This window comes from Gopherus flavomarginatus, chromosome 4, assembly GCF_025201925.1.
Source record: "Gopherus flavomarginatus isolate rGopFla2 chromosome 4, rGopFla2.mat.asm, whole genome shotgun sequence".
Classification (NCBI taxonomy): Eukaryota; Metazoa; Chordata; order Testudines; family Testudinidae; genus Gopherus; species Gopherus flavomarginatus.
This window is the reverse complement of record NC_066620.1, coordinates 94,983,551-95,000,033: the sequence shown is the minus strand read 5'-3', so window position 1 is coordinate 95,000,033 and position 16,483 is coordinate 94,983,551. Positions and strand designations below refer to the sequence as shown.

The 16,483-nt window shown below is 41.5% G+C and overlaps 1 protein-coding gene across 1 annotated transcript in view; it reads right to left on the bottom strand.

The window, feature by feature from the left end:
• The window catches only part of LOC127048959 (solute carrier family 22 member 2-like), a 28,412-nt gene extending 23,194 nt beyond the window's left edge, over nt 1–5,218 (bottom strand). Inside the window, exon 1 of the mRNA XM_050949113.1 lies at nt 4,802–5,218. Coding sequence (XP_050805070.1) covers nt 4,802–5,218 — 417 coding nt within the window. The remainder of the gene's footprint in view (nt 1–4,801) is intronic.
• Between the last annotated feature and the right edge of the window lie 11,265 nt (nt 5,219–16,483).

Below are 16,483 nucleotides of genomic sequence, written 5' to 3'. Positions count from 1 at the left end.
AAATGATAAAAGGTTTAGAAAACCTGACCTAAGGGGAAAAGGTTAAAGAAATTGATCGTTTAGTTTTGAGAAAAGAAAACAGAGGCAGAAGGACATAAGTCTTCAAATTTGTTACTGGCGGTTATAAAGAAGACTGTCTCAATTGTTTTCTGTATCCACTGAAGGTAGGACAGGAAGTAATGGGTTTAATCTGCAGCAAGGGAGATTGAGGTTAGATATTAGGAAAAACTTTCTAACTATATGGATAGTTAAGCTCTGGAATAGGCTTTCAAAGGAGATTGTGGCATTCCCATCATTGTAGGTTTTTAAGAACAGATTAGACAAACATTTCTCAGGGGTGGTCTAGGTTCACTTGGTCTTGCCTTACCACAGTGGGCTGGACTTGATGACTTCTCAAGGTCCCTTCCAGCCCGAAATTTCTGTGATTTCTATTATATCTCTGAATATCACATAATTGCTTCCCGGGGTGAGGGTGTAGGGAGAAAGAGGAGGGAATCTTAAAAAAATTAATCTGCCTGTAATTTTGGATAAATTTGGAAAAACGCTTAAATCTTTATCAGTTTATCTTGCCAAACCTCTAGACTTTGTGGTTTGTTCACCGCAATTTATCTAGCAACTGAAACTGTGTGATGCTGCAGAGATGTTACTCGGATTCATTCTTGTCTATATGTAGTGACTCTGCGTGGAGGAAGTGTCCATTAGTTCTGGCTTGAAGTTAGGCATTTATGGCTTTGATTTAGGAGTGCATTACATTTTCTGGCTGCAGCCATATAATCTGTGGTATCACCCGGATGCCTTTCATTAGCTTTAGATTGGCTTATAGGGCTTCGCAGCACCATGGGGGTTTGCATGGCTGCTGGATGCTAGGAGGATTGCCCAATGCAGCTTTCAGCAGCAGGTAAAGATATTTTCAAACTCTGAGCTCCTGAACTGAGGTTTAACCCAGCAGCTGTGAAGAGAGTAATGTCTGTGGGGGCATCCATGGGCCACTGGCTATGGGTTCATATTTGCTGCTTAATAGAGTCTTTAGGTGTGATACAATGGGTCCTGCCAGAGCGAAGCAGAGCAATCTGCTCTCCAGCTTCTAATTAGCGCTGGCACAAAGCCCAGCAGCAGAGTTTACTTCACTTTTATTCACAGCAAACATGTACTCTGTAACTTCGCTGTGACTCACTGAGCAACAGAAACATAGGGTATGTCTACACAGCCCACAGCATCCCACACCTGGACAGCGGGACTCATGCTAGTGCCCCAAAAATAGCTGTGTGTAGACCAAGCTTTTAAGTTGTGGCCAAGACTGGTCTCCCATCAGTGGTCTCTCTGGAAAGCATTTAATGTTGAATACTGAATGTTTAATACTGTATTACAGGCACAATTTTACTCTCATTCAAGTCAATGACAAAACAGAAAAAGGACCAGGTATTAGGTGGGGGATGTCCTTATTTTCTGCTCCCCACCTTAGAACACTTAGTCCATATAACTTTCTTGCCCATGTCTAACCTTTTCTTAAGTTCTTAGGTTCTGTGCCTCAATAACATCCTATGACCACAAGTTCCACAGATTCCACTTTATCCAATGTTTAACTCATTTCCTTTTGTTTCTATGTGTCGGTGTTTAATTCAATAGTATTTTCTCTTTCTCATTTAAGAGAAGGGGAAAAACATGCACTAAGACTTCTTACCATTTCCCATTGCTTTATAGCATCCATCACATCTGCTTTTTCTCATCTGCCATCCAAATTATCCGTTGTAATCTCTTTAGCCTCTCCCCCTGTGATATATACCCTCCCCACATGCTCCGAATCATTTCTCTGGATCTTTGCCTCTTTCAAGGCAGGATTACCTAAAGGGAACGCAGCATCAATGCAGATCAAGCTGGTATTATAATAGTGCGTGGACTATTGTTAGTCTCCTTCTTTATACTACTTGCTGTCTGATTGGCTTTCTGGAGTTCACAGCACAAATTCAACTCTCAGCATATACCTTCAACGTATTTGTCTGCATTGATAGTGACAATAGCAAGCTCTTATGTAGCATTTTTCATCATTAGATCTCGAAATGTTTTACACAGGAGATAAAGTATATCCTCCAGCTTACAGCTGGGGAAACTGATGCACTGTGAGGGGAAAGTGACTTGTCCACTGTCACACGACAGGCCAGTGGCTGAGCTGGGAATAGAACCCAGATTTACTGTTCCCAGTCCAGTGTTCTACCCACTGGGAAATACTGCCTTGTAATACACTAATGCCTACCTCATATTGTAGAGCAATTTCAACTCATCACAATCCAGCACTGTGTATAAACAAGGCTAACAGGACACAATCAGGTAAAATAATATTTAAACCAAATTCCTTTCTTATGTTGCTAACACCTCACAAAGCATTTGAAAATATTCAATTTACTTTTCAACACTCATGCTATTGGTTTATTTTTGCATTCCTCTCCACCGGTTTCACTTTTATTTCTAGGAATATTGACTATGTAACATTTACAACTGTGTGTGTGCTTAGGGGAACTCCCACTAGACAGTAAGCAATTAGCCTGGATGGGTCATTAAGAAGGACAATAGTATCTTCAAAGTTCTAATCTTCCACCTTCCTGACAAGCTTCCTGGGATGCTGCTTTGACACTACAATGTCATGTGATCAAGTCACCTGGTACAGCGTTCCAACTTGAGTTGGTATTTTTCCACTGGAAGGGGATGGGATAGGAAACAAAAGATTCCTGTCATATGTAAAACATATTTAAGGCTGGGGAGTGAGGTAATCAGGGCTCTTCTTCACTCCTTCCCCACTCAAGAAGGAAGACTGCTGAAAACACCTGAAGAAATAAAGGAACTAAGCTGGGGGAGACGGGGGCTGAGTCCAGGCAAGAAAGGGCAGCCTGGAAAAGGAATCCCAGAAGATTTAAGCTGCAAGCAGTGCAGTTTACCATCAAGAAACTCTGTAACCTGCTTGAAACAACATATAGAGTGATAAATTATTATTTGTCACCAGTATTCCTTAGTGTATTAAGCTTAGTTGGGTGTTTTGTTTTATTTGCTCAATAATCTGCTTTGATCTGTTTGCTGTTCCTTATAAACACTTACAATTTACACTGGTGTGGTTAATAAACTTGTTTCTTGTTTATTAAAAACTCAGTTTATGTAATTTATAACTGGGGGGGCAGGGGTGGGCAAAAGCTGTGCATATCTTCCTCCACATTGAGGGAGGGGGTGATTTTCATGAGCGTAATTCTATATAGATCTCTGTACAGTGCAAGGCCATATAATTTTGAGTTTACACTCCAGAGGATGTATCCACAGGAGCAATGGGCAATCCCCTAGCTGGGTCTCCCACAGAGAGCTGGTCACAGACTCTGAGATTCTACAGCTAGGTGTTTCCCTATGTGTGTGTGCTGGAAGGGGGCTTGAGAGCCTGACACAGGAGCACAAAGTGTGTGTGGGAGACCCAGGCTAGTGGGACAGGTGGGCTCAGTGGGACCCCAGCACATCAAGTGGCACTCTGGAAAGGGGGGTCCAACCCGTCACAGACAGCATGGTTGGTGAAGGGGTTTCCTTGCATTTGATGAACATTCCATCCTCTTTCTGGATACTGCTAAACCATCTTTTCCAGTGATTACTTTTATCTCTGGTTTGTAGAATCTTCTGAAGAACATTTTTGTTGCCTTTGGAATATACTAGATTGCAGCAAATGGACAGTACTGTAGGTTAAAAATTTTTCCTGGAGGAGGATACCCCTGGGTTCACCTTAAAAGGTCTTCAGAGCTCCTTCCCCCTTACAACTTGCTCACTTCGGAAACTGCTCACCACACATGCTCACTTACAGGCTGGATTCTCATCCTGAAGAATGGAGCAGGGGAGGCATCTATGTTAACTAGAGCCAGTTAAATTACCCATTGCAAATTAGTTATGTGACAAATGTAGCCTTTTTCTCTGTTTGCAGATCTTTTTTCCCTTGTCCCCATTATCTATTACTGTGTTTGTTATATGTAAATATTTGCCAATTTGACCAAATTTCCAATTTTTTCTTCATTGTGTCTTTTGACATTGTTTATTATTCATGGGCAAGATCAGTCAGCTAGGTCACGTGTAAAGCCCTTCATTTTCAGCTTTTATTTTGTTTAAAATGTCCTGGGAATTTATTAGTGTTGAAAAAAATGGGTGAAAATTGGTGCAAAAAACTAGCGTTGTAGTTTTCTGAGTAAATATTGTGGTTAAATATCTCTTTCCCCCTGTTTATTAAAAAAAAAAACTTAAAAAACCCATTTTGTTCTGAAATGTAGTCAGACACGGCTTTTTGTTTTAATCTATTTTAGCATGAAAAGCAGTTCACTAACTTGTATTTGCTTTAAATGCTGCTAACTTTTCACACTATCTGTAAAGCAGGCCCGTGCATGGATGACTGAAACATTTAAACAAGAGAATAGCAAATGATGGAAATGTGCATAATCATTTGTATGGAAATTAATGAAACTTTCAGGATTTGTGAACATTTTTATGAATAAACTTCCAGTCTTCTGACTATTCCTGAAAAACTAGTAACATGACCCGGCAAATAATAGCACAGTGTACTTACTATTTTTCCTCACAAATATATTCATAGTTCACTTTTTGTACTCTTCAACCAGATCTAGTGTTAGCATTGTTACTGGGAATTATACTCAGTCTATGTACATGCTGAGGTGAGACTACTAGCTGACATACATGTTTCCTCCTTCAGAAAATTACTATTTGGGATTTTTTCAGTTTGCAAATACCTGAGTAACCATGGACCCTTGCTCCTTGTTTAAGTTTGTCTTACCTCAGTCACGATGGATGATCCTGAAGAATCATAAACCCAGCCACCTTGACAGGGGGTGAGCAGGATATTGCTCCTGTTGCCATAACCGGTGAAGTTTTCTAAGGGGTTTGTGCAACTGAGGCCAGTTGTGTTCCAGTCCACGTCGTATCTCCTGCACTGACTAGAGAGAGACTCCCCATGTCTCCCCTGCTCTGGAACGGTGTAATTCAGCTCCTCTTCTAGACTCCAGCCACATCGGCTGCTCAACTCGGCAACTCCAGGACTGAGACAGCGGTGTTCAGGAGTGAACCCCAGGAAGACGACACCCACGTAAATAGGGGTGAAGGATGCAGACAGCAGGCATAAGACAAAGAAGGCTCGCTTCTGGAACAAGTCAAATTCCCCAATATGCTCTAGAATGTCATCCAAGGTTGGCATTTTTGCATATAGCAACTCACTTAAAATAAGTAACTGGGCTGCTCTTCACAGCATTGCTCTGCTTGTAACTGGAAGCAGAGCTATTTAAATAACTGCAGGATACTTAACCAAAAGTCAAATAGTTAATTCACCTTGTAAATTGACAAACCATGCGTTGCAACCTTTATTTCTCAAGCGTTGTTTCAAATCAAGCTTTGATTCTTGCGTGACACAAACTCTGCTGCTGGTTGTTAGCTTGTTTTGTGTGTTATGGGCTTGGAGGATTACGCTTGGTGTTTTACATAGCATCTGTTGCTTTGTTAGTATATGATATAGGCTAGACAATTTTTCCTCTGTTATCTGAGTCCATAAGCATTATAAGTGCACATTGTGTTCTTCATTGCTCATAGGGGCCTGAGATTTTATAGCCGCAAGTATAACAGATTCTAGCCCGTATGTGCTGCACTGGCAGTGTATATAGACCTCATTTCCAGATTTTTAAAGGTATTTAGCAGGCTAAAGATGCATATAGATGCATAGTGGGGTTTTCCAAAGCACCTAGGTACCCAACCACTGGGAGTGTTGTGCCTAGGTGCTTTGGAAAATCCCACTAGGCACCTATCTGCATCTTTAGGTGACTAAATATCTTCACAAATCTGGCCCAACGGCACCAGGGAAACTTCCTCAAGCCTCCAGTACAGGGTGTGCTGATGGTAGGAGAGATGGCAGAGAAATGGCCACAGAATAAAGTAGCTACTCTGGACTGCAGAGCAGCCCATAGGGGCCAAAGGTCCATAAATTAGAGCAACACCTCTGTCCATTCTAACATGCTGGGGGCTGTACTAATCTCCAGAGCAAACAGAATTTGGGGCATGCAATGTTGGCCTTAACCTCCTTTTCCTCTCCTTCCTTCTGCGCTGTGCTTTGTTTTCTGCACCTCCTGGGAGGCTTAGCTCAGAGATTAGCCCTAAACCATGTTCTACTCTTGTGTATACATTCTGTTTGTCATGGAACCTAACCTAACAATGCTAACATCCGGGCTTATGCTAAAGCTATAAAGAAATCTCAATGTTCCCTTCAGTCTCTTCTGTCTTTTGAGATCATTCATGTTGTGCTCCTGTTCTATGCTGAGATTCTAAGGCCAGAAGGGACCATTGTGGTGATCTAGTCTAATCTCCTAAATAGCACAGGCTCTTGAACTTCTCCCAAATAATTCCTAGTGCCAGTCTTTTAGAAAACCATCCAGTCTTGGTTTAAAAATTGTCAGTGATGGAGAATCCACCATGACCCTTGGTAAATTGTTCCATTCGTTAATTACTCTCATTGTTAAAAATGTATCCCTTATTTCAAGTCCAAATTTATTTAGGTTCAGATTCCACCCATTGGGTCACCTTACACCGTTCTCCGCTAGATTGAAGAGTCTATTAAATATTTGTTCCCCAAGTAGATACTTATAATTGCAATCAAGTCAGCCCTTAATCTTCCCTTATGTTAAGGTAAGTAGATTGAGCTTCTTGAGACTATCACTATAAAACATGTTTTCTAATCCTATAATCATTCGCCATCCATGGACACTACCTGGCAAGTCACAAATATGGGCACTATTTTGAAATTAACAATTTCTACATGGCATAATAAAAGATCAGATTTTTTCCTATTCACGAGGAGCTTTTAAACTATTCATAGCCATACTATTGCATCTCAAACTCAAGAGATGAGTGATGCCACTTGTAAGAGTGAGAGATGACCTTAAGTGCTATATGCACGCACTTTTCAGTAACTGTGTCCACCAGAAAACCTCCTTTTAAGTTTACACCTGTTACACACTTATGTATATTTAAAGCCAATAGTGAAGCAAACCAAAATAAATATAAGGGCAGGTGCATAAATGCATCTTTGAAATACACTCTGTCCTCCTTTTCTTCTCTGGGTATGTCCCAGCATGACCCCATGCTGGCAGGGTGACAAGATGCCCTGATTTATAGGGACAGTCCCAATATTTGTGGCCTTTTCTTATATAGGCTCCTATTACCCCCCTACCCTCAGTCCCGATTTTTCACACTACCTGTCTGGTCACCTTGCATGCCGGGAACTGCAAGTGGAGGAGCAATATAAGGCTGTTCCACTGCCCCTGTCCCTGTGCCAGGCGTATCCCCTAGGGATAGATCAGCAGGATTTGTGGTCCCTGTCTGCTGGCAGACTGGCCCACAAGGAAGCCCAGAATCTGGGCTTAAAAGATTAAACAGGCAGATTTGGAGTCATGTGAAGGTCAGCTATTTGTTGACCATCTAGCCATAGACTCAAAAGCATGTGTTAGAGATGGAAAATGCTGTCACTTTAATCATTGTGAAGCTGCATTGCATTAGCCCTTGCTTAGTTTTCCTGTAAGCCATGGTTCCCATCCACACCTGGGACTAGTCTGTTACAAATCCCTTCTGTGGGTCTGGTCTGGCTGTGCCCCCTGTGTGTTCTGGCCCAGTCTGATTAGGCTCCCATCTGCCAGGTCAGTTCTGTCTACTTGTGGTGTAACTTGTACTTCAGCTGGGTTTTTTCAGTTCCGTCACTGACCCATAACTGTAGCCTGTCCTTCCCCTAGTGCAGATCCAAGGTCTGTGTTCCCGCTGATGCTTACTGAGGGGATATAAGGAGAAGGTGAAAGAATCAACAACACCCATTTGAATGGAGAGTCACTAACTCTCTTACCAGAAGACTATATTGCCCTACAGCAGTAGGTTAATTAAAGCAGTTGTCTATTGAGACACTTTTACTGTGTATAATCAGTAATCTCTTTAGTTTGTAGAAAGTTATGTATTATCACGCCTGCTATGAAGTATGTCAACACTCCAAAAGCTGAGTTAAGCGTTCCTGTACGCTGAACTCCTGGAGCCTCTGATACATGTTTGTAGTCTTTTTACGGGCTCTTCATTTAATACGTAAAGTTAAAACTAACAACCTGCTCTAGAAAATTGATTGTAGTTCACAATACAGATCCAAGCCAATAATGTTTTGTGCTTAAACAGCGGCACTTTTTATCCATAGATCTCAAAGCATTTTCTAAAAGTGGGTGAGTATAGTGCTCCTCATTTTCCAGTATAGGGAATCTGAGTAAAAAAGAGCTTAAGTGACTTGCCCAAAGTGTCTCAGATGGGAATAGAAACCCCAGGGGCTAGATTCACAAAAGGACTTACCCACCTAACCGTCCCAGGACAAGACATGAATCGGGGGCAGATAGTCATTCCTCAGCCTAATGTGCTTAGGGGGCCTGATCTGATCAGCATGCTGAGAGCTTACCTACTGAATTGAGCCCCTCTAAACAAGCTGATATAAAAAAGGCCAGGCAAGGTGGGGAGAGGGATCTCCCTTATAACTTTTAGGCCAGTGGTTATTAGGGCACTCACCTGGGATGTGGGAGATCTCTTGCTCAAGTCCCCATTCCACCTAGGGGGAGGGAGAGGAAAGGGATCTGAACAAGGATCTCTCACATGAGTGCACTAACCACTGGGCTATGGCAAATTCCGATCTGGGTGCTGAGTCTCTTCTATCAAAACTGTTCCACTGTGACTAATTGAAAAAGTCATTGGGCCAGACAGCAAGCGAGCACGAGACTGGCACTGCAGCCTGGTGGTTAGCATACTCCTGTGGGAGACCCAGGGGCCAGTCCCCTGCTTTCAAAAGACTTGAAGGTGGCAATTTTGCAACAGAAAAGCTTCAAAAACAGACTCCAACAAGAAACTGCTGAACTTGAATTAATATGCAGACTAGTATCAGAGGGGTAGACATGTTAGTCTGGATCTGTAAAAGCAGCAAAGAGTCCTGTGGCACCTTATAGACTAACAGATATTTTGGAGCATGAGCTGCCCTGCCTCATCCTCCCTGATTGAACTAACCTTGTTATCACTAGCTTGCTTGCATATATACACCTGCCCCTGGAAATTTCCACTACATGCATCCGACGAAGTGGGTATTCACCCATGAAAGCTCATGCTCCAAAACGTCTGTTAGTCTATAAGGTGCCACAGGACTCTTTGCTGCTTATGCAAACTAGATACCATTTAACTTTGGCTTGAATAGAGACTGGGAGTGGCTGGGTCATTACACAAACTGAATCTATTTCCCCGTGTTAAAGTATCCTCACACCTTTTTGTCAATTGTCTGAAATGGGTCATCTTGATTATCACTACAAAACTTTTTTTCCTCCTGCTGATAATAGCTCATCTTAATTAATTAGCCTCTTAGAGTTGGTTGGGCAACTTCCACCTTTTCAGGTTCTCTGTATGTGTATATATATCTTTTCACTGTATGTTCCATTCTATGCAGCTGATGAAGTGAGCTGTAATCCACAAAAGCTTATACTCAAATTTGTTAGTCTTTAAGGTGCCACAAGTACTCCTGTTCTTTTTGTTCCATATGCAGAAACCCTACTTTATCTTCATGTTTGCAAGAATAACGCTGCTGTTGCTATCAATAACAGAGTTCTGGGCACAGGGTGGTTGGTTAAGACCTCATCTCTCTCATACAATGCCACTTAAAACCCCATTGGATCTTTTAGCATGCCTGAAGGTGAACACGGCTTTCAAAGAATGACTCTATGCAGAGTTTTCCATTTGCCAATCTCTGAACAAATTGTTCAGGCTCAGAAGTTGCCTTTTTAATCAATTTGTTCTTTTACTGTCCACTCAATATTTATTTACAGCATTTTATAGCAGAAGAGAGTAAATTTTGCAGTTATGAAAATTAATTAATAGAATGTGATCTAAGAGAATAAACAGTAACTCTGTAGGAGATTTTTTCACTTCCTGCAAAATTAAAAAAAAATAGTTATCTTAAACTGAAGATGAACTGGAACCAAAATCCCTGGATCTGTGCAGCTTGAGCTCATCTTGGTATTAAATAATAAACACACTATGGCTTTGTGTAATGCAAAAATTGTAATGCATAAGTATAACAAGTTCTCCAGTACTATAAAGGTCACAATACACTGTTCCTGCTGTGAAGATCTTACAGTTAAAACATGAGACGTATAGGTGACTGGAATATACTGGGAAGCCCAGAAGAGAGAATAATTGGGACTTTACAAAAATATAGCTCTTATGATTGACCAATAAACTTTTCTGTGTACCTTTAGCTGTATATTTATGAATATGTACTGTAATTACTGTGTGATATTGTAAGGGAAAAAAATAAAATGGGATATTAGAAGAAAGGGAAATTGGATCTGTCCTGAAGTAGGATTGGTAACATCCAAGTGTTTGCATATCAGTTATTGTCAAGGAGTGTTGATGATTAAGTTTTGTGGGAAGAAGATAGACGAAGAGATCAGCTATAATCAACTGTTATTTTATAGTGCCAACAGTGTCCTAGGTGCTTCACGGAAGATATGTCCCAGGCCAATCCTGCAACTTCATGTGCATGGGCAAACTACTATACCTGTTCCGAAGTCCATTAACGTCAATGGGAATCTGCGTGGGAGCAGCAGGTCACCCACCCAGGAGTAGTTACAGGCCTGGGACTGAGAAGTTTGATTTGATAGGCAAGTGAGAATATAATGAATAGCAGGACATTGAGGGGCAAGGTAGCCAATGGGGTGAAGCTATGTTACATGAGTCCTCAGTTTAGGCACAGCTACACCTTGATGGTTCAAATGTATGTATTTATTTTTGACACAAGGGTAAAAATGCTCTTCTTGCATAGATGCTGCTGCAGATGCAAGGCATTTATGTATGTTTTGAAAGAGAAGAGGGTAGAGGATTGTTAAACAAATTCCAGGCAGACTAAAAACAAGAGGCCACATGGAAGAAGGCACAGAAATGTTAATGAGAAGAAAAGCCACAAGGGATATCAAGGCTGACATAACTGGTACAGCACAGAGGACTGGTGAGGGGAATGCAAAAAGACACTCTGGCCCTGATTCAGCATTTAGGGATTAATAACAAGAATTTTAGTTATAAATTGGGGACACATCAGTTGGAAGTAACAGGAGGAGGAGAAGGACCTCAGAGTGTTGGCTGATTACAGGATGACTGAGCCACCAATGTGATGTGGCCGTTAAAAAAGCTAATGCAGTTTTGGGATGCATCGGGTGAGGTATTTCCAGCAAAGATAAGGAGGTGTTAGTACTGTTATACAAGGCACTGGTGAGACCTCATCTGGAATACTGTGTGCATTTCTGGTCTCCCATGTTTAAGAAGGATGAATTCAAGCTGGAGTGGGTTCAGAGACGGGCTACTGGGATGATCCGAGGAATGAAAAACCTGCCTTATGAAAGGAGACTCAAAGAGCTTGGCTTGTTTAGCTTAACCAAAAGAAGGTTGAGGGGGGATATGATTGCTCTTTATAAATATATCAGAGGGATTAATATTATATTATCAATACCAATGTGGACACAAGAACAAATGGATATAAACTGGACACTAGGAAGTTTAGACTTGATATTAGATGAAGGTTTCTAACCATTAGAGGAGTGAAGTTCTGGAACAGCCTTCCAAGGGGAGTAGTGGGGGCAAAAAACATATCTGACTTTAAGACTAAGCTTGATAAGTTTATGGAGGGGATGGTATGATGGGATAGCCTAATTTTGGCAATTAATTTGGCAATTGATCTTTGATCATCAGCAGGTAAGTATGCCCACTGGTCTGTGATGGGATGTTAGATGGGGTGGGATCTGAGTTACTGCAGAGATTTCTTTCGTGGGTGCTGGCTGTTGAGTCTTGTCCACATGCTCAGGGTTTAACTGATCGCCATATTTGAGGTTGAGAGGGAATTTTCCTCCAGGGCAGATTGGCAGAGGCCCTGGAGGTTTTTCCCCTTCCTCTGCAGCGTGGGGCACGGGTCACTTGCTGGAGGATTCTCTGCAGCTTGAGGTCTTCAAACCACAATTTGAGGATTTCAATGACTCAGACATAGGTTAGGGATTTGTTATAGAAGTGGATGGGTGGGATTGTGTGGCCTGTGCTGTGCAGGAGGTCAGACTAAATGATCATAATGGTCCCTTCTGACCTTAAAGTCTATGAGTCTGAGTCTAAGTGCTACTTAAGTCCATCCCTTCTCAGCAACACTGGTAAGCACACTGTGACGTGCCAGGGGCAAAAGCCAGATTAGTGGGGGCTGTCACCCCTGACCTGTAAGATGGGGGTGTCCTTTACAATGCCTTGCTGCTATAGCAACCTGGACTGCTCACAAACAGCCTCCAGCATGTGAGTCACTCCCAGCTATGTCTGTGTGTGCTTCAGCCAGACAGTTGCACCTTGGCTTTTGCCAGCCTGGGTTATACTGCAGGGTGACCCCAACACACCTCCAGTCCGAGATCATCCCTCAGAAATGTATGTTCTGTACTGCCCAGCCTTTTCCTGGACAGTATAAATATATTAAATCCATTATTCCTTTAAGGGAATAATATGCCATTTTATTATTTTAAACAGAGAATCCAGACATTCCAATTTAAATACAGTGGATTAGATAAAACAGTAAAACAAGTTTATTAACTACAAAGTCGTTTTAATTGGTGAGGCATAAAAGTCAGAAATGATCACAAGGAAAAAAACATAAAACACTATTTGTGCCTAATTTAATGAACTGTATTAGATTCAGAGCAAAGTTTTCTCACCGTATGCTTTCAGCAGTCATACTGACCAAACTCTTTATGTCAGGTCCCCGGCCCCAAAGTCCAATAGCTACATCCTTTAGCTTTTCCGGTGCAGAGAATGCGATCGGCAGGGAGAGAGAGGAGGATGCTTTGGGGTGACTGCCCCTTCTTTTTATAGTCCTGTCCCACCTTTTAGAAGCATTTCCAGCTGGGACCAAGGCACAAGCAGTCTGTGTGGAAGGGAACTCCACCTGATGTAGATTTTTGCCCCGGCCTCCTTTCCTGCCAAAGAATAGCCATTTAGCAGGTAATGGTCCATCAGCTTGCCCTTTGTCTCTGAGGAGCTGGTATGGCCAGTCCCCAGGTTTATCTGGAAAACATACTTTTAGTCATGATCTCATTATGTTTATAACTTCACATATAATGCTGTTATGTGCATTTTGCCATGCCATTATTGATCAACAAATTATGAGTTTTTAAGTGGTACTTCACAAGGCATATCCTGTACAAACATTATTACATTAGTGGGCAGGGAGTGAACACAAGGCTATATTCTGTCACAACATGCTTAACATTGAGCATGTGCATAAACTATATTAAAGTTGGTGGTATTTAATCACATGCTTAAAGTTAATCACATGTTTAAGCACTTTGCTAAATAAGGATGGCTTAGTGAATCAGGGTCTCTGTCAGAGATGTTAGGGGCAAGCACAGATTTCCCAGAGTCTCATAAAAGGTTATTTAACATTATGGCATTTGACGATAATGAGAGAGAATTCACGTTGAATGTCTTTACTCAGACGATTCGGACAAGTTCTTTTGGCTTCTAGGGTAAGAATCATTTTTGCACTACTGTAGAAGTAGTAAAGTACCCAACTCTTTTTATTTTTTCATAAATCTTAAATTGTTTTTATTTGGCAGGTGGAGATAGCTTTGTTTAGGCAGCTGAGAAGCAGTAGCCCATCATTTTTTTTTTCTAAATAAAAGACATTGTGAAGCAGGTAAAATCTGGCCTTCTGAGTAGTAACTAGTAATGAATCCCTGTGGAAAATTCAGAAAAAATCTGTCCTCCCTCCAAGTTTCTGGTATGATTTTTCAGGACTCAAAAGAATTTGAAGAAACCGATTCAATAGGGTCCATTCATTTTTATTGTTGGGCAAGTTAGTAGCAATAGTGCACCTGTGAGGATACCGGCTTTTGTTTGACCGTGACTCGGGCTCTCATTACAAAGGGTCATTGCACTGCAATGCTGCAGCAGAGAAGCAATCAGATGACCCACCTTCAGTAAATTGACGTTCAAGGATTTTTGGCAAAAACGGTCTGTGAAGGGGTAGGGGGGACCTGAGCTCTCATGATGGAACTGCCTTTTATACTCCTGGTTCAACTCTCATTAAAGTCCAGGGAAGACTTGCATGGATTTCAAAGGGATTTGGGTCAGCCAAGATTTCTTTTTGTTGTCACAGTAACTTTGTCCTTGGTCCTTGACACTCAGTGAAGTACACAGCTGACTGCTGGGCCTTAGGGCCTGCTCTGATTCCTGTTGAAGTCAACGGGAGTTTTTCCAGTAACTTCAAAGGTAGTATGATCAAACCCCTTGCAACACACTAAGCAAAACCATCTGTGAACTTTATGTAGTTTTGCCCTTGCAGTAGAGATTCTGTATACATTTGCCAAGATGAATTGCTTGCTGGTACCTAAATCCAATTAGAATTTCCTTCTGCAATTAGCTTAATTGGAAAGCTAGCAGCAGGCCAAATTTTTTGCTTTCAGTTGAGGGTTTGCTTTGAAAAGGTAATAAATATCAGGCGGATGAGAAGGAACAACTTTCAATGCTACCTTTGAACATCTCTTGGTACTTGTTTTTGTTTGCTCCTCTGTAGCATTATCTTTCCTTTTCAGTGATTTGTTCTGTGTTTTTCCCACTCATCAACTGTCTTCCAACCTTTATTTACCCTCAGCAGCTTGTGTGGGTAGCCCTACCAATACAAGAAGTGTAATGCCAAAGTGTGAGGGTTTGTGTTAATAAAATACATTTTAATGATGCTTAAAAATTACATATTTATTCTGCATAACCGTCTGAGTGACCTTTAAAGGGGGACTTGTGTATTGGAGTGACCTTGAAATGAAAAAGAGCTGTATTTTGTCAGTGTTTTTCAACATTCTCTTTACTATTACTATATCAGATAGCTGTGCCGCAAGGAGGGCTTTCTTCACAACCTATAGAGAAACCACAGTCTGAGCCTACAAACCTGTATTCCTATGAGAAGTATCCATTGACCCTTATGGAGCTACTTGGGTGAATAAGGAATACTCATCTGGGATAGGGCTTGCAGGCCTGGGGCCATAATCCTGTATTCATGTCTGTCATCACTGACAGATTATGCCATAAAGCCAACTGAACCTGCAAAGGGAGAGGGATATTGAGGATGTAATCTCAGCAAGGACCTTGGGGTGAACACCCCAGCTCTTAAAAGAGATGCCGCGGGAACTTAAATATCAAGCGAGCAGTACCTTAATTTTTGATGGCTGGTATAGTTACAGCATGATAGTTCAGGGAATGATGAAACAAGAGGGAAAAGATGGGCTTTCCGTTTTTAAACAAAAATACTATTGCCGTGGTAAATTTGGACCACGTCCTGCAAACCCCATGTAGTCACACATGTAGTCACACATGTAGTCCTTTCTCCGTTTAATCCCATTGACTTCAATGGGACTACTCAGGTGAGTAATAGTTTTCAGGATTCTGCCTTTAATTTTCAAAGCCAAGGAAAACAATTCTGAGAATGTGGATAAAGTGAGTAGATTAGATTTTGTCCTGATACATTTGTACATTCCCTCCCCATCCCATTTTAAAAAGGCATTATGGGTCAACGATTTTTCCCTTGCAAAAGCCTGTGGATGGGCAAGCATGAAAACTTCTCAATTAGTTTCTGCCGCGCAAAAGACAGATATATGAGGGGTGGCATATGACCCAAAAGATAATGGCAAACATGTTCTGTCTGGGACATCCTCTGTTGTTATATGAACCATTGTGACCTATTTTATTTCAGAACTGGTGAGAAGACATTCCATGAAGTGCAAAAGGAGAGAGGGTAGTGTCCTCAGTGTCTGGATGTAGAGCTTTTTTTTAACTCTTTGAACTAGTCTCTTTGAAGTCCGAGTTTTTGAAATGGAAGAGTAAGAGGTAAGCCTGGCTGATTGTGAGAGCATGGGTGGGAGGAACAAGGCCTTTGTGCTTTGTACTGATATGATACCAATAGTGAGGAAATTATTTTCATGATGGGAGTGGACCAGCATCTTTGAATACTTTAGCTGGGCTCAGGGGCTTTCACAACAGGGAAGGAGGTGGCACTAGGAATGCTGAGACCGATCATCATTAACAGCTCAGTATTTGTCAAAACTTACCAGACATTATGAGAGTATTTCCCCCTAGGCTTAGAATCGGAGAGATCTAGTCGGCAAATACTGAAATTCTAATGGCTCCTTCTCTAACATTTACAGCTACTGGTAGCTGATGGAGGTTCTCAGACAGCAAAGGCTTATATTTTGGAGTACAAAATCATGAGCTCTAATCCTGATAATACGTCTTCTATATGCCGTTTATCTGCTGAGTGTGCTGTCTGGAATGTGTTTGTCCATGCATTTTTATAATTTCTCAAGCCATAATTTTGAATCTCTTGACTTGTTGATTTGAGTCATAACCT